At 51.8% G+C, this 18,796-nt stretch overlaps 1 protein-coding gene across 1 annotated transcript in view; it reads left to right on the forward strand.

Annotated features, from left to right (window-relative positions):
• Positions 1 to 18,796, forward strand: part of Hcn4 (hyperpolarization activated cyclic nucleotide gated potassium channel 4) — a 40,327-nt gene that overhangs the window by 12,513 nt on the left and 9,018 nt on the right. The window contains 1 exon segment of the mRNA XM_087905283.1: positions 8,916 to 9,339. Coding sequence (XP_087761409.1) covers positions 8,916 to 9,339 — 424 coding nt within the window.

Raw genomic sequence — 18,796 nt, forward strand, 5'->3', positions numbered from 1 at the left:
CAGGCCCTCAGAGCCCATGTTCTTCAGTGCGATCCGTTACTGCTCAACTGACCCGTCTCAACAAAAGCAGGGTGGACAGCAAAATTTCACTTCCTCAATGGAGTCACTGTGGTTCAAACTCATTGGAGGTTGGAACAACTTGAGCCCATTTTCTCCTCCACCCTGATTGGCCTTTTTGCAAGGGCAGATGAGCCTGGCTACCTAATTGCCCTTGGGAGTGGGATGGTTTTCATGTGCTCCTCTACAACAATAGTCTATTTTTGTCCCACTCTCCTGGAGAAGAGCAGAGGGCTCCTGGGGAGTGGGACTTGAGCCTTCCTTGATTCTAATAAGTGGATCTAAGTTTGCTAAACTTGGTCCTTTCCCCCGTCTTTTTCTTCAGACCGTCTTCTCTCTCTGGGTGTTGGAGCAGTAGCCTGAAGGAGCTCAGCATTTGACAGCTTGGAGTATTGTAGAGCAAGCAGATGTTCCTTGCTGTGCAGTTGTGTGTGTGTGTGTGTGTGTGTGTGTGTGTGTGTGTGTGTGTGTACTGTGTGTGCACACACATATGCATGTGTATATATTTTTAGTTTGTGCTTGTGTGTGCCGACAAAGCATTCAGAGAACTCAACCCCTGGGAAAAGCAAGGCGTTATCGTCCTGAATTCTTAGCAGCCAGACTAGGAGAAAGACATGTCTTGGAGAGGTATAGTTAACAGTTTGTTCCCAGGGACCCTGGCTTCCAGGCCTGCCTTTCAAGGTGTCCCTGTCTTTCTTCCATCCAAGCATCAGGCTGAGGCCTCTGAGCCTCCTTTTCTTCTCCAGGCTCAGCCCTCTGCCCGGCCTCTGTGGCCTCTGTGGTACCTTCAGGGTGCCTGACTTTGCCTTCTCTGTGTACTTGTGGGGAATCTGAGGAGGACTTTGAGAGAACAGGAATACCTAGAGAGACAAAGAGAACTGAGATCCTGGGGGCTCCCGGCCCCATCTTCTTCCATATTGCAGGCCTCAAGCCACAGTACTGATCCCTGGACACACCACTCCCCTCCCACCCCCGCTCCTCTTTAAGACTGTAGTAGCTAACGGGCCACACGGTCCCATTTTCCCTTTGAGCCTCAACTGAATTCCCCTTCTGGCAGCCCACAGCTTCTGGACTGCAGAGTCAAATAAGTCCCATCTTCTCCCCCAGGTTAGGAAACAGTAGCATTTGCCACTGAGTTGGCCTCCAGGTTGTCAACTCACCTATGGGGCGGGTCTGCCCAGCTCTCAGACTGATTGCTGCTTGGCAGAGACTTCACAGGGTCCCCGCAGCTCTCAGGTTAGGCCCTGCATTTTGTTGGCACAGAATGATGATGGTGGAGATAATGGCCAGCGTGTGCTGGTTACACACTCTGTATAACGTGTTAGAAATAGTATCCCGCAGCCAAGGATGCAGCTCAATTGATAGAGTGCTTGCATGGCATACTCGAAACCCCAGGTTCAGTGCCTGCCACTGCATAAACCTCACATGGCGGCACACACCTGTAATCCCAGCCCTTTGCAGGGATGGGGGTCAGAGGATCGGAAGTTCAAAGTCATTCCAACCTAGGCAAAGAAAGACCCCAAGAAATAAGAGTATCTTAGCTAATTGCACCAAGATTACTGATGTAGGGACTAATGGTCTTATATTAAACCTAAGAAAATAGGTTCAGACAGTTTAATGTGATTTACCAAGGGCCACGCAGCCTGCCAGTAAAATAACAAGAGTACCTAGATGCCATCCTGCTGCAGCCCAGCTCCTCAGAGTGTGCCCCTGGCCGAGCAACCTCAGCACAGCATGGAGTCTGTCAGCAACACAGATGCCAGGCCCCATCCTCACGGCCAGGCCTTGGGCAGTCCGCCAGCTGTCTGTAGCCCACTGCTGAAGTATCATCGTTTGGAAGGGGTGGTTCAGTCATAGTCCACAGTTTGCCTTGTTCCCATTGAGTAGCTGACACCAGTTCTTCACTTTTTCAAGAAGAGAGAAGGAATAAAGGACCATTCAGGGACCTACTATGAGAACTGAACAATTGTTCCCCAAGTGAATGACAATTGAGGAGACAGGAGAGACGCATGCTCACAGCCCAAGCCCAGCTGGCAACCCTTGGTTTTGAATCTGTGTCTGCAGCAGCCTAGGCAGCTGGGAGCAGCTACCTGGGAGCCCTGTGATTCTGAGTCAGAGATATTGAGGTGGGTTAAAAATAGAGCTCTGGTGACCAGGTGGGGGTGGGAGGAAAAGAGCAATGGAATGGCTCCACTGTTGTGGGGAGACCCTGGGGCCTGAGGGGGACTGGGCAGGAAGGAGGGGTAGAGGAGTGTGCTCCCCTGAAACCTGAGCTGAGAGGGTGACAGGAGATGGATAGGTCAGCTATGATTGGGGTGACGCTGAATGTAAGCCCGGGGCAGAAACCAGCAGGGTCTGCTCACCAGCAGGCAGCCAACGTATAACTGGGATGTAAGGCAAAGGAAGGGGCAGCCCTGTCTAGGGGCACAGCCCACAGGAACCTGGGCAGAGAGCTGAGGGTGGCAGAACTCTGAGGGGTTCTGCCACAGTGGCCTGCAGCCTGCTGGCTGGACTCATGGTTATGGCTGTCATCTTTAGAGAGTTTAAAATAAAAAGCTGAACTGGTGAAGTAGCTTGACCCTTGCCAAGCATGCATGAGGCCTTGGGTTCAATCCCCAGTACAGCAGAAAACCAGGCGTGACGGCATGTGCCTGAAATCCTATCACTTGGGAGGTAGAGGCAGGATATTCAAGGTCACCCTCTGCTATGTCCAGATGGAGTCTAACCTGGGATAAATAAAACCAGTGGGGAAAAAATGCCTGGAGAGGGGAAGGACTGATAATGGCAAGAGAAGGGCCCTTTTTCGAGCCCCCTAGAGAGGGAACAGGTTGATCTCCAGTCCGATGGAAGAACCACAGGCTCCCTTGAGCTTAGAAGGAAAGGAAGGGAATAGACAAAGGAGTCTAGTGGCAGAACGGGAAGGGACATCCTGGTGGCTTATTTCCTCTGTAGAGTGGAAGGTGGTGGTGTCTGCTAGTAGGAGGGGCAATAGATGACTTCAGAGTTTCTGGCAGAGGGGCCATGGGTTAGGGCAGGACATCTGCTGTGGTCTCCTGGGAGGACCTGGCAGGGCTGAGGGCCCAGCTGAGAGTGGGGACTAGGGGTGCTCAGGAACCTGGTTGTTTAGTTGAATGGGGTTGGGGTGCATCCTGCTGAACTCCATGCAGACATGGAAAGGAGATACCCACTCAGGCCAGGGTTGTGTTTTTGTGAAGACTGTTCCAGAAAGTCAACATGACAGGTGAGAATGTGCTTAGGGAAGTGGTAGGGCTGGACAATCGTGTTTGGGACAGGCAGCTCTTTGGGGGAGGATCTGAAGAGTCAGCAGACTGTAGCCCCTGGGACCCTGAGGCTAACCAAGCACAGCTGCCGAGATCCGGAGGAAGGGAGGGCGGAGAGGCCGTGCTCTGAAAATGCCGAGCTGGAGCAACTGGAGGTGCCCACTGGTCTAGTGTGTGTGGCTGCAGCGGACAACTAAGAGGGGTCATTATCACTGGGACTTCCAGCTCCCAGGAGCCTGGGTTTGTCTGAATCCATGGTATAGAGTGGAAGTCATCTAGGGTGGTGGCAGGACAGAATGCAGCGGAAGGTTGCAAGCCAGGTGCCGGGATTGCCACGGTCCCCATGGGTAGCAGATGAATACTGGAGGGCGGCCAAGAGATGACAGGATGCCCAAAGGATCCGGTAGACATTTCTACCAGAGGCAGGTAGTGACAGCAGGAGGCAGGGGAGGATGCTGACTCACCCTGACCTTGAGGTTTGAGGGGCTCGGTGTAGGTTCGTTAGGGGGGAATGTGGATGGATCAGAAAAAAAATGAAGAAGCTGAGGAGGAAGGAATCATGGAAGAGCGTTCAGTAAAGAATTGGAGGGGGTGGGCAGAGTTTGGGAGTAATAAAATACCACCAGCCTAACTTCTATTTCTGTGGAGTGGTTAGGGCAGGATTCTGGAGTCAAGTTGTTTGTTCTTGAATTCTGATCCACTGTGTATATAGTGAAGTTCTCAGCCTGCTGAGCCTCAGTCTCCCTGTCTGTTAAAAGGGCGTAACCAGTGTCTGCATCTTAGTGTCTATGAGGACAAAAGAAGACAGCCCACATACAGGTTAGTGCCTGGCAGATCGCAGGTGCCTAACAGCTCCTGACTGCTGTCCCACATCTTACTGTCTGCTGCCACGGGGCAGTTCCTTTGCTGAACAGAAGAACTGGCAGACAGTACACGATTGGAGGAGATTTTCTCAGCTCCTGTCACTTTTCCGAGACTTGAAGACTTCTGGGTTCTGTGATTTGTTGAAGGGCTAGCAAGGAGAGTAGGTGAAGTTGAGGATGAAGCAGGGCGGAAATCTGCTAACACAGAAGCCCAAGGCAGGGAACACAGGCCAGCCTTATGGAGATGAAGACATTGAGCCTTGGACAAGGGAAAGGACTTCAAAAGCTAATGTCTTCAGAGGAGCAAGACTGTGGATGAGAAGGAGCCTGGGAGGGGAGGACCACCGATCTTGTTGGCTACTGTGAAGGATCGGAGAGTCAGAAGAGGGAAGGGGTGGCTGGGCTGTCAGATTAAGGAGCTTGGGCCTTCTGCAGTACAGGTTCCCATAGGGTTTGGGTCAATGGTCACTTGCCATGACTTGGAAAGTTAATGCAAGAATGGAGGTGGGGGCCAGGTAAGAGGTAGGGGCAAGGGTGCAGAGATTCAGATCTGGGGCAGAAAGGGCGCTTTGAGACATCATAGGAGAAGCCAGAGAAGACCCGATAACTTCCGAGGGACTTGTGAGGACAGGTAAGGTAATGGAGGTCTGTAGAGAGCTGCTAGAAGATTGTGAGCCTTGGGTGCAGTGACAGATACGCAGGTTGTACCTTTCAGCTTGGAGGAGGATGCTGAGTTCAGCTGTGTACTCACTGGGTGTAGAGACAGCTGGCCCTCCAGGTGGGCACATTGCGCAGACAGGTGGGAAGGTAGGTCTGGTGCTGGGAGGAGGGGGGGGCCTGGAGCAGGAACCATCTGCACACAGAAACATGAAGAGACAGGGTGCTGCTTAACAGGGTAAAGGACCAGGACTACAGTCAGAATCCAGGGACCCAGGACCAAAGACCTGCCCTTCAGAAGCCTGCTGCCTGCTAAGAGGTGAGGCCAGGTCTCAAGCTGGCCAAGACTTTGGGTTAGAGGTTAAAGAGGCCCAGAGGAGGTAGCTGTTCAGATAAACATGGAATGCTGGGAAAGATTTGAATGGCAAGACAGTGGCATTCTCTTTCTTCTGGCAGACAGGATTCCTAGGGGATAATCATTTGTGCCAAAAGATGTGTACAAGTGGGTACTGCTGAAGGTGGTGTAGCCACGAGGGCAAAATGAGGACACAGACAAGTGTTTGCAAAAACATATATGTGTCTATGCATGCTTGCAGGTGTGCAGTCTGTGGTGCACACACACACATACACACACACACATACACACACACACGTGTCTATTTGCCTACATATATGCTCACAGGCAAGTATGAGCTTATAAGGAAACGAGACTAGAGGAAGCCATTCTCTTCAGCCCTCATGGAAGGAGAGGGTTCTTTGTCTAGTCCCAGAGTCTCTGAGTTCAAAGTCAGGAGCTGCCATCTTCCCTGCCCTCACCTCCATAGAGGGTAGCTCCTCCCCATGGGATACCCATGGGGTAGACCACCCCGTGAAGTAATCCAGGGTAAAGGGCTGTTTGCCTATCTGCCATTATTCAACCATACTACACATAGGTCCTGGTCCCTCAGTGTCAGCTTCTGGACCTCCACTCCCAGCTATCTGCCTGATTGATCCAAAGACAATGCAAAGCCCAAGGCCGGGGAGACAATCCGACACCTGACCTGACCAGGACCCAGCTGTTGCTTTCTGACCAGGACTCATCAGCACTGGAAAGGGCAGGCACTTGAGCACCACAGTGACCCAGGCCTCTAATTCTGGCTTGTGCCAATCCTACAGTGTCTGGGTCTGACTGCCTTTTGCTTCCCTATCACAGACTGGTGCCTGCTACCATGGTTGGCTGTCTTGGATTGTGATGTTATTTCTGAGTGGTTCTGGGAACAGCAGGGTGCTGTGGGAACTTTGGACACCTATTTTGTTGTTTCAAAAATGCTACCATCCCATTTGACTTCAGTTTTCTCTTCTGAAGAATAGGTACAATTGTTTCTGGCTGACTGTCAGCTAATGACCATGTGACTTTTGACCCGGAAGAGATCTTCTGTCCTCCCATCCAGGCCAGACCTTAGGAAGCTCTGATATCAGGAAGCTCAGTCCTCTCAGATTTCCCCCAACAACGCTTTCTTCTTCTGCGTCTGGGGCAGGGGTGCGTGTACCTTGGTAGGACCCTCTCCACCATGACTCAATTCAAGGAAGGTTCATCTTCCTTGATGCACCCCACAGAGCTGCCTAACCCCCAGCCCAGACTCTGTAGTTTAATTGACCTCTCCGAATCTTGCCTCTGCTCCTCATTAGCCGTATGGCCCTGAGCAAATGCTTCTCTTTGAGCCCCAGTGTTATCATCTGTAGAACACAGACAGTGGTAGCTGTGGTCCTAGCGTGAGAGTTAGATGGTCCAGTTCATGGAAAGCACAAAGTGAAGTACTCAATCCTTGTGGCGTGTTTGGGGGCTCTTAAAAATAAAGGCTTTTCTGTCTTCAGGGAGCCACCAATAAAAAAGTCCTAGTCATGGGAAGGATACTTCTGGCCACCCGGACTGGGGGTGTAAAGAGATTGCTGAAGATGCCAGCAGGGAGGCTGTTGCCAAGCTCCCCTGGCTGGACCTGCAGACTGGGGCTGGCAGGCGTGACGGACACTGTCCATGGTGCTGAACACAATTTTGGGCTCAATTCAGAGATTTGTGCAACCATCTGGCAAAGAGCATAGAGACACTGTCTACAAGGCCAAGGGCAGTTCCCAGAGCCTGAATCTTCTCACCTTCTCCAGCAGCACTTTCCCGGTTTCTCCCATCACGGTCACCAAGAGCCACCTCTTCAGATTTCCAGCTGCATCCGATGGTTTCAGACTCCAAGGGGACCGTGAGTTCCCTGAGGTCAAGGCATCTGGATGCAGAGGCAAACAGATGCTGTCATCTGATTAGTCAGGTGCTGTGGTCCCTGTCTTCTGCCACTGGTTCTCCTGTTTATTACAGGTTCCCCTCTGGCCCTACTTCCAGTAGAAGGTTTGCTCCAGCTAGTCCCTGGAGGGTCCATCTTCCACCTCTCATATCTTTCCTGCCGGTCGATTAATAGAAGTCACTTATTTACCCATTTAATGATAGGGGGCATGGGTCAGAGCATTTTCCTGGTCTCAGTTTATTTGGTTCTTCTGACAAGTTTTGCTGGTGAGGTGTGTGTGTGTGTGTGTGTGTGTGTGTGTGTGTGTGTGTGAATGAGAGTCTGAGCAGATGAGAAAAACAGAGGCAGGAGCAGATGAAGGGTTGGCCAGTCCTAGAAATCTACCCCTTCCTACAGGCTGATTTGCCCCTCATAAAACTTCTGGGATGCTCTGAGATGGGAGAAGGAAGAGCCACTATTCCGACCCCAGCCCAGATCAGCCAGAAATATCTGGAGCACCTGGAAACTCAAGATTGAAACAATTAGTCAGAATGTAAGGAAATGGGTGGTTTCGTCTCATGCAATTTAGTTTTATGAAGACCACTAAATGCAAACATTCTCCTGTTAATTACTGTCTTGAATTTGGTCTGTAATTGAGGGAACTAGAGCTGGGGAGGGGTGGAGTGTAGAAATCCGCTGGAGTGGCAGGCCTGCTGGTGTCAGCATTCCCAGCCGCTCTGCACCCAATCTGTTAATTTTAGAAACTCCTCTAGCCTGGGTATATTATTAGATTTGTGTATGAAGGGCCACATGGCCCTAAGTGGCTCCTCTATGCCACAGTATTTTTGTTTGTTTGTTTTCCCCAGGAGATTAAATGAAAAGGAATGATGGGTATGGGTGTGTGTGTGTGTGTGTGTGTGTGTGTGCGTATGGGTGTTTTCATGCTGTGTGTGTGTGAATGGTGATACCTAGATGTAACGTTAATGAGTATATGCAGTTGTCTTTGACTGACTAGTGTGCGACTGGGCAGAGTGTACCCAGATCAAGAACGCCTCAGAGAAGCTGAAGTTGGACCCACAGCTCACTGGTGGATGTGCTGTGTGTATGAAGTGTGCGGAGGTGTATGACTGCTGGGTAACACCCCCGTGTTAATGTGCAAACTGGGCAAAGAGATGGTAAAGGCGTTTTCTGATGAAGAGGGATGCTCTAGAGCCAAAGTGAGAGAAGTTAGGTCACAATTACAGGAATACACAGTGAGGAAACAGAGGCCTAGACTAAGGAGTCTTGTACCTACTAGATATCACATAGAATAACAGTGACAGAATCAAGCTGGAAGTAAAGCTTCTGCCTCCCAGGCACCTGCTGGGCGAGTGGACATCCCCTGGTCTCTGGTCACGCTCTGTGGCATGGCTGTCTGACAGCCAGTCTCAGCCACAGCTAAACCTCGGGGAACCTCAGACTATCCTGAGCCTGGGGAAGATGATGTCAGTTTCTTCTGTCACTAAGTAGTCTCCTATTTGTCCCCTGAGGTCATTGTTTGACTTGTTTTTCAGCTTGACTCTTTGGGGTGGGCTGAACAGGGAGCTCACTGGAAGACAGGGGCTGTATCCCGGGTCACTGAAGAACCTCTGTCTGTGCCGTGCCCCGTGTTTGCAACCTCCATCCTTGCCCTGATGCTCACATGCCTGTGTCCCCAAGTGCCTCAGAATCCCCCAGGCTCTCCCCCGTGTACTTTCCCACACGTTTCCTTTCTACTCCGTAGCTCTTCCTCTCTCTCGGGGTGACTGACCCCTTGTTTCTCTGGGCAGATTTTACTGGGACCTGACGATGCTGCTGCTGATGGTGGGAAATCTGATCATCATTCCTGTGGGCATCACCTTCTTCAAGGATGAGAACACTACACCCTGGATCGTCTTCAACGTGGTGTCAGACACATTCTTCCTCATTGACTTGGTCCTCAACTTCCGCACGGGGATCGTGGTGGAGGACAACACAGAAATCATCCTTGACCCACAGCGGATTAAGATGAAGTACTTGAAGAGCTGGTTTGTGGTGGATTTCATCTCCTCCATCCCCGTGGACTACATCTTCCTTATTGTGGAGACTCGCATTGACTCAGAGGTCTACAAGACCGCGAGGGCTCTGCGCATTGTTCGCTTCACCAAGATCCTCAGCCTCCTGCGCCTCTTGCGACTTTCCCGCCTCATTCGGTATATCCATCAGTGGGAAGAGGTGAGTCGTTGGACAGAACCTCTCTGCAGGAAGGCTAGGTTCCTGTCAACAAAGCAGAGCCAGCGGGTGCTCTCAGAGAATTGGAGATGGCTTGTGTGGATATAGACGGCAACGTTAGCAGTTTCAGGACTTCATAGCCTGTTTCTATACAAAGCACTTTCCCAATTGCATCTCATTTAAGTCCATGACAATCACAAAGGCACCACACAGATACCTGTAGACACTCATGCACATGCTATGTAGGAATGGGACTGGTTTGTTGATGCTACAGATTTATGTTAAATGCAGAAATCTGGATTTGGGGGGAGACAGATTTTATTGGCAAGTATCTTAGATTGGGTTCTTTTAGAATGTTTTCCAAGGTGGAGATTTTCACAAAAATGATATTGTGGGGGAAGGAGGGGAAGCATCTTTAGGAAAACACAGTAAGGAAAAGGGGCAAGAGGGCCAGGAAAGGTGGGAAGTCAAGTGAGGACAGACGTCAACGACCCGTGGGGAGAGCTGGCACAGTGCACACCACACCCCGAACTTGTCCTAGTCAGGTAAGGGAGCTGGGATGTGGGGAGTCAGCGGTCCAGGGCATTGCTAGGTCTTGTGCCCACAGCCAAAACAGTTTCCAGCTTCCACACAGCTGGCTTTGGAGCCAAAAGTCCCTGGGACACTGGAGTCTTGTGTATAAAACTGCAAGGAAATTCAAGAGTCTGAGGGCTCTGGTTACAGAAACTAAATTTAGGAAAACCTCAGATGAATTAGACGGGTCTACACCATTCTGGAGATCCTCAACTCACTCTGAGCCGTAGCGCTGGTCCATATAAGGCAAAGAGAAGGGCTAAGGCGTGGGGAAAGAGATGCCGGGGACTTTGCTGGGTGCTGGGGACTGAGTGTGCTACCATCCTAGGTTGCTTTCTGTTGTTGTTATAACCACCACGACCTAAAGTAACTTAGAGGGGAAAGGGTTTATTTCATCTTAAAGCTCCACCATGAAGGAAGTCAGGGCAAGAGCTCAAGGCAGAACCTGGGGGCAGAAATGGGACTAGAGGTCACAGAAGAACGCTGCTCACTTACAAGCTTGCTCCTTAGGGCTTGCTCAGTTTGCTTTCTTAGACACCCGAGGACCACCTGCCCAGCCCTTGCCCACAGCGGGCTGGTTCTTCCCACATCGCTCTTCCATGAAGAGAATGCCCCCAAAGGCTAGCCTGCAGGCCACACGAATGAGGACATTCTCTCTACTGAGATTCCTCCTTTCAGATGACTGCTGCTTGTGTCAAGTTGACAGACACTACCGACACAGGCTCCCCATTTTGTTGGTGATAGCAAGCAGGCCTGGCTGGGAGCTTTCTCAGGTGTGTGTGGTGGTGGTGGGGCGCGGATATGCTGCATGAGACACTCACCTTGGTGTGTGGATTAGGCTGTGCTAAGCAATCTCATTGCCAAGGTGTCTCTCCCCACGGGCCTCCCTGTCTTCAGAACCCGTGCTTGGCTGGGCTGAAAGCCCACGATCAGGTTCCGACGTCCCTGCCCTCCAGCCCTGCGGCTGATGGCAGATTCAGGTCAGAGGCGTCATGAACACACGTGCTGTGGAAGAAGTGCCTACACCAGCTCGGCAGAAGCTCTCCGCAGCAGAAATTCTCTTGGGCTTGGAAAATTTGCATGATTCCTGCTGACAAAGAGAGGCAATGACTGAACCAAGGTCACAAAGCGGCCCACTGGCAGAAATGAGGCTGGATCCAGTTAGCTCTCTTGGCTCCCAGCAGTGTGGTTATCCCTGTCTGGTGTAACAATACTTGAGGACTTTCAAATCCAACACACACACATTGCTTGGCTCTGTGACCTTGGTACCACCTTACATCTCTCAGCCTCATTTTCTTCTACCTATAAAATAAGGATAAGTAATATCTGGAGTTTTTTTTTTTTTTTTTTGAGGTTTCTTCATGAAGCCTGTCATAGAGAACTACTTAGCAAATGCCCCTTGGCCCCAGTCTTAGTTACAGCTAGCAAGGCAAATGGCAGAGTTCATCACCCTCGTTTTCCAGGTGAAGAAACTGATAATTGAAAGGTCCCCCTGCCCTACAGGTAGTCTTTATGCCATGGCTCCCTGTCTCCTGGTTCATGACCTATGATCTAGTAACATCCCCTCTGGTAGCAGGGTGCAGCCATGATGGGTGCCTGGGCTCCATTTGGTCTGAAAGGGTCCTGCCAAGCATCTCCCTGTGTGCTTTGTCCTGGTCAGGGCCCTGGGTACCCAGCTGTAATAGGGAATACCAGAAGAAGGGTGGATCATGGGAGATAGAGGCTGTGGGTGCGTGATGGGCTGTATTTGAAGTTCCCAAGGGACAGCCAGTTACACGGAGGTGTAGGTCTGAGTTCAAGGCTGAGGAGATGAGGGACTGGTGAGACTGGTGAGCTGACCCACCTGCGTGTCTGTGAAAGAAAGGAGGGTGGTATTTTTCTCAACAAGACCTGGCAGGTTCCCTCCTTGTGGAAAAACAGGACCCAGGTGAACCCTTCAAACCCATAGCTCACTCCATCCCTTCTGCCTCCTCTAGGCCCACAGCTAGACTCAGGAGTAGCAACCCTTTCCTTTCTTTGGCATTGATTTGGGTCACCAGGTTTACATTACCCCTGGGGCCAACCTTCCTCCTTGCCTGGTGGGAGTTGATAGAGTGGCCTAGCTGCCCCTGGGGCAGAGAAAAACCTGCCCTGTCCCTGCACCCTAGGCTTTAGGAACTCAGGCCCAGGGCTGCTGTCCCCATTACCCCTCCTGCCTGTCTGCCCTCTGGGTTATCCAGACCTCATTAGGCAGATTATAGTCCTGGACCTTCCCTGGGGACGACAGAGGTCCCAGGAAGCCCGAGGCCCTGAACTAAACGCTGCTCCCGCATGGTGTGGGCAGGAAGGAGATCCCAGGTGGCCAGATGGACGGCTCCCCACTCCTGCACTCACGCCTTTATCTCTTCCACCAGCTTAGGAGGAAATTGCTTTGAGCTGGTTTCTGCCTGTACTCAGCCCAGCCAAGGGCTCCCCTGGGATTAGATTGGGGTTTCCCAGCTGGCCCAAGAAACCCCACCTCTGGGTCCTTTGTCGCCCACTTTACTCTCCAGGCATCTCCCAGCCTCAGCTTGCTGGACAGTGGCATCAGGAAGATCCTCTGACCCTGTATCTACATAAGACCTGGCAGACAGAACAGAGGGAATGTAGACAAAATCCTGTCCTATCTCCTCCTCAGATCCTTACCTAATTTCTTTCTTTTGAGGGCAGGGTTCAGTTTCTAAGGAACCAGGAGTGCATTGGTGTTTTCTGAGGCTGGGGTGTTCAGGCCATGGCTGTCTTTCTTGGGGAAAGTGGTGCTAGCTGACCCTAAGGGCCTGATTGTGACTGACAGGCCCTGAAGGAGGAAGCTCTAGGGTGAGGCTGAGGAATCAGCTTGCCCAAGGCTCCCTGGTGAAAATGTGGAGTCTCCAGGTACCTCCCAGCCTTCCCTGAGTCCCTCAGCCAGTCCAGTCCAGTTCTGCTGGAGTTTTCCGTAGACTTGGTAGCAGGGTGGGCAGAGTAGCTTAGGCTGGGCACAAGCTTCCTCTGTCCCTAGCGATCTAGGTCAGCAGCCTCCCTCAGAGCCTCTTCCAGCCAGCCTCTCCCCTCCCTCTGAGGTGTGAGCTTGTCGCAGGCACGCAGGCTATTGTTAGAAACCGTGGTCGCCCCGCTTCGGATGTTCCGCTGCAGGCCTCAGCATGCCGAGAGACCCATCCCAGAAGCCGCCTTTCTCAGAAACCTGAAGTGGCAGGATGAGGGCTAGGAGTTGGAAGCCAGGCCCAGGAGCGTCTGATGATCCTCCTTCCTGTAGGACTCAAGTTTGTCCTCTTTCTCAGATTCTGCTGGCTGGCATCTGTGGGAAGTGGCCCTGGGGCACTGGGGCTGGCTCTACCTGCTAAGGTCATCATGGGCCCTCACTGTGACCCTCAGTCCAGAGGTCCAGGCCAGATACCCATGTACTGGCCTCTCTTGGATCTTGGCTTGTCATTCATGTGGATGGTTGTTCCTGAGATGCCAGTAGGTACTTGTTTATTTTCTTCAGGAGAAAGCAAGTCTCTAGAAAAACTCAGCCAGGTCCAAGAAGAGGCCCAAGTGGAAAATCCATGGCAGCCTGACCCCGTCATCTGAGGTCTGATCTACGTTGAGAAAGTAGCTCTGTTGAAGAAGGGCTGGGCAAGAGACAAAAGGAAAAGAATCAACATACGTAGAGTACCTACTGTGTGCCACCTTTGGCCACTATTTCAGCTACTTCCCAAGATAGCTTTGGGTGTAGGAGCTGGCAGTTAGAGGCAGGGAAACCGAGGTCCTGAGGGGGCATGCTAGGACATGGAATATATGTTGCTTTTTTCAGTGAAGCTGAAAAATTGCAGGAGTGGGCACAGGTTCCCAGAGTGCCTGGCAGGCAGCGGGCAAGCTCCCATGCCACCTGTCTGGTGAGTCTCCAGCAGCCTAGAAGGAAAAATGCTCAACCCCCTAGTCAGGGCCGACGTCGTAATAGGACGCCTTAATGAAATATAAAGAGCAAGGCAAATATTTGCCCCGTGCTGCTGACTGGCAGGTGGCATGTGGCCCCAACCCACCGTGGGGACACGGCACAAAGCAACTTCTTTCAGCAATGGCCAGCCTCTCCTTGACAACCATATCCTGGGTGCTGCCCAGCATTAAAGGTGTGGTGAACGTCCTCTACCCTGACCGGCTCTCACCGGGCAGCTCCCACATGGGCATTCTGCTTCACCTGGCTCTGTGGTCACACACTTCTCCCCTACGTCCCGGTCACCTCAGCATCCACACCCTTCCTCACTCGGTGCCGTACAGTGCTGCCCTGGGCTCTCTGTCCACCTGGAAGAAAAGGCACCATTATTCTTTCCAGAGAGGCCAAAGCAGGCTGTCTGAGCCGCTCTGCCTAGGCTGCACGGCCCTCTGGACAACCGTGTATGTCCTGGCTGGTACCTGCTTGTCCTCAGCTCCATTGCTGTCATTGTCTCCTTCACCTCTGTCTTTAAGCGCCTCTCAGTTCCTGAGACTACGTCACGCTCCATGCCATAGTCGCGGCAAAGACTGTGATGAAGGCAAACCTAGACAGGCTTTATCTTTGAAGAAGGTTGGTTATGAAGAAAGCGCAGGGGAGTAGGGCTGGGATGTGGCTCAGGCCAAAGCACCTGCTGTGCAAGTCTGGGCGCCTGAGTTCAGACCTCAGGACCCACATAAATCCAGCAGCTGTGGCTCCTCCTTGTCATCCCAGTGTTCCTACAGCTAGCTGAGGGGCCAAGTGTCCATGGAAGCATGCAGGCCAGCTAACCTGGTGTCAACAGCAGCGAACAAGAGAGCCTGTCTCAACAAGGTGAAGGCTGTCCTCTGACATCCACACATGTGCACTGTGGTACATACAGCCCCCCTAAAATAAAGTATTGAGGGTGCAGAGAGGAGGCTGCGTGAAATGTGTCCATCCTGATGCTTCTGTCTTTATGACCCAGAGTGATTCGGAGAAAGAGCAGGGACTGTGGGCTGCGACCGCCTGAGATACTTCGCAGCCGGGGCCTGAGGCTTCCTTTGGCTTCCATATGGTATCCGTTCATTCATTTGAGCACACACGCATGCATGCAGGCAACCAACAGATGTTTTGTGTGCATTTCATGGAGGAATACAGATACAAAAGCCAGAGGGGGGTGTGGTTCGTTTTGCATGCCAGTTAGTAAGTCTCCTTTTAGATAGAGACAATGCCACAGACGAAATCAGTCAGGGGAGAGTCCTGGGAAGGTCAGGAAGAGAGGGCCACTGTCTACTTCACATAGCAGTATGGGAGACCTTTCTGTGGATGCAGTAAGAGTAGGAGGGTGAGGAGCCAGAAGGGCATGGGCAGATGGGATGACAGCGCGACACTGAATCCCAGTGGCCTAGCAAGAACTGGCTGGGGCGGGCATTCAAGGACCTGAGGGAGGCCACCGTAGCCAACGGCAAAGGGCCAGGGGCAGAGCAGAGGAAATGAGGTGGGGAAGTAGCTGGGTCCCAGGATGCTGAAGCTATGGTCAGCAAGCGGCGTGTGATTTGAAATACCGATGGGGTCGCCGGAGAGCTTCAGGTCAAAGGTGACACATCCTGCTTATATTTAAATCTTGTTTTTTTTTTTATATAACATGTTTTGATCATATTCTTTCCCCACCCCCAGCTGCTCCTCATCTCCCTACTTACCCAGATTCATGTTCTGTCACTCAAACCAAAATCAAAATCAAAACCAGAAGAAAAAAACAATGAAAACATTGCTCATCTTGAAGAGCTAAATCTAGTTGCTTGGAGAATGGGCTGGGGGGATGGAGCCCCACACAGTGTGTAGATGGTCCCTGTTTGGTGGCTGCACAGTAGACACTTGGGGGGTGTCTCTACAGGAAGAGGAGCCTGAAGGTCCTGTTTATGTCGCTGGCTTGTGCAGCCAGGGAAGAAGAAGCTTTGGATGTGTCCGTGTTCAGATAGACAAGGAAACAGCTGGGCACGCAAATCCAATCTGTCACTCTTGTCTATTCATGTGTCCTAGGCATAACAAAAAAAAAATAGGGCATCACTGGGGTAGAGGGGAGAACAAAAGGAAGTTGCCCTTTCTCCGGTGAGGAGGTGCATTGTAGATCTCCTTTGGAGGTCTCTTGTGATGGACAGCGGGGATACACCATGGGGAGTCCCTTTGCAGTGAGATTCTATATAGGTATAGCTAGTCAGGTCCCCTCGAATACAATTCATAGCCAAGAAACACTCCATAGAATTGTGCTGCCCTGATAAACCAGGTGTGGGAGGAGGCAGGAGCTATGCTGGTAGTCACAGCCTCTGACCTGTCTGTCAAGCTCCCCCTTTGGGCCTTACTCAGCCTCCTCTGTTGCTGGGTTTCCATGTTCCCAGATCTCTTTTCCTGTGTGTGACTGACTCTGAGCTTGGGTGGGCAGGGGCAAGCTTCCTCCCTGCCCGTCTCCCCCATGGAAGGAGCTTTTCTTGGGTACCGACTAACACACAGAGGCCTCCTGGAGACATGGAGTAGTAGACAGTCGAGAGTTCTTCTGAAGGCACAGCCTTGAGACTGTCCTACGAGCCCATCACTGTAGAGGGACCTCTGCCTGCAGGAATCACCTGGAAGGCTCATTGAAGTTCTAGACCACGCAGCGCTTGAGGTGGGGGGGGGGGGTGTTGGTATGGAAGCTAGCATCCCCTAGCTAAACCGTTCAAAGCTAACTTCTGGAGCCCATGAGATCTGTGCTCCCAGTGTCCTGCCCCGTGCCTGTACCTGAGAGCTGTAGCTCCCAAGGTACTGCCCCGTGCCTGTACCTGAGATCTGTGCTCCCAAGGTACTGCCCCGTGCCTGTACCTGAGAACTGTGCTCCCAAGGTACTGCCCCATGCCTGTACACTCCCTTGACCTCAAATCATTTGCCGTGGGACAGCCCAAAAAGTGGAACTGGTTGAGCCACGCTCTGATATGGTCCCCTCGTGTGTTGTTTGTGTGTGTGTGTGTGTTGTGTGTGTGTGGGTGGTGTGTGTGTGTATGTGTGTGTGTGTGTGGTGTGTGTGTGTGGTGTGTGTGTGTGTGGTGTGTGTGTGTATGTGTGTGTGTGATTCCTTGGTATCATTTTTCTTGTTATTGAGACAAAGTCTCTCACTGGCATAACCTCACCAAGTAGACTAAGCTGACTGGCCAGTGAGCCCCAGGGATCCTATTCCTCTGCCTTTTCAGTGCTGGGATTACAAGAGCATGCAACCACCTAGCTTTTTAATGTGGGTTCTGGGGATCAAATTAAGGTCTTCAAAGCCATATTCCCAGCCCCTGGTGTGGTTTTCTGGCAGTTCTAGCTTTAAGCCTGGCTCTTCTCAGGGCATTGTGATGGTAGGATCTATGAGTGGGGCCAGAGAACATACGTTGGTTAACAGTTTGTCTGCCCAAGTCAGCTGTGGAGATCTATGGCTTATGGAATTCCCTTGTGCTTGCATTAGGGACAAGTCTGCCACTGTGGGTCCTAGTTCATACACACCCTTGAGGTTGCTGCCTTGCCTGCCGTGGCCACTGTCTCTGCTGTTAGTGCCTTAGGGCCCTCAGACTGAGAACTGAAATACTAGAGTCTGACTCCAGACCTAAGATTCCCTTTCTGGAATGGGCTTGGGTCATAAATGACATCTACAGGTTTGTAAATTTGTACCCAAAGCCACCTATACAGAAGGGATCCATTTTTCTGGGGATAGTATGGAGGGATCAGAACTAGGGGGAGATAGCAGGAGGGCCCCCAACGTCCCCCAGACTAGAGGCCAGGCCAGACCTTCTGCAGGCTTCCTAACCTCTCTCCATCCTCTCCCAGCCCCGTAACCTTGGGGTCCCTGACAAGCTCAAGTCTCTGCCGTACATAGGTGTATGGCAAGCTTTGGAGGAAGAAGTGGGACCAGAGAGGCTACAATGCACCCATCATGGCCAGACCCTGCCACACTGACAGCTTGGCACACAGAGCCACACATGGAGGTGGATAGGGCTGCGGTGGGCTGGGGTGGAGGCACTGTGGTTACTGATTCAAGTGTAAGAAACAGCAGTACTACTATTGCGTAAGAACTAATCATGAAGATTAATTATTAATATCGTTGTCTCACAGTGGCTTGTGATTTATTGAATACTTCTAAACTCAGTACTTAGTATTTCATTTGTATAATTTAATTCTTTTGACAACCACTCAGTCATGAATTTTTCCTCACCATTTTCCGTGTGAGGAAACATGATTAGAGAGATCCTGGGGACTTCCTTAAGGTTGCACAGATAGGAATTGGGTCAGAACTAGGTCTGGGATCAAAACCTATCAGAACATGGAGCCTGTGGGTTCCCAGGGCTGGGCCCTGTGATATTCCAGTAACAGATTTAGGGAGCACTCATGTCTAGGGTCTGACTCCAGAACATGGTTAAAGGCTCGCCTCAGGCTAGGAGGTTTGTCCCCTGGTGTCCACAGGCCCTCAGCAAGCTGATGAGGTGGCCTCTCTGCCCACGTTTTGTCCTGGAGAGCTGCACCTCCCACAGGAGAATATCTATATCTGCATGGGATGCCCGGGAGTGTGTCACCACAGCACCCTCTGGCCCGGACTCTTCTGGGCCTTACGTATCATCTTCCTTACCCAGCCCCAGCCTGCCTTCTCTCTCTCCCTCTCTCTCTCTCTCTCTCTCTCTCTCTCTCTCTCTCCCTCTCCCCTCTCCCTCTCCCTCTCCCCCTCTCCCTCTCCCTCTCTCTCTCTCCTCCCCCTCTCTCTCTCCCCCTCTCTCTCTCTCACCTCTCTCTCTCTCCCTCTCTCTGTCTCTCTCTCTCTCCCTCCCTCTCTCTCCTCTCTCCCTCTCTCCCTCTCTCTGTCTCTCTCTCCTCCCTCCCTCTCTCTCTCCCTCTCTCTCTCTCTCTCTCTCCCTCTCTCCCTCTCCCCTCTCTCTC

Source organism: Myodes glareolus, chromosome 4, assembly GCF_982192425.1.
Source record: "Myodes glareolus chromosome 4, mMyoGla1.1, whole genome shotgun sequence".
Taxonomy (NCBI): Eukaryota; Metazoa; Chordata; class Mammalia; order Rodentia; family Cricetidae; genus Myodes; species Myodes glareolus.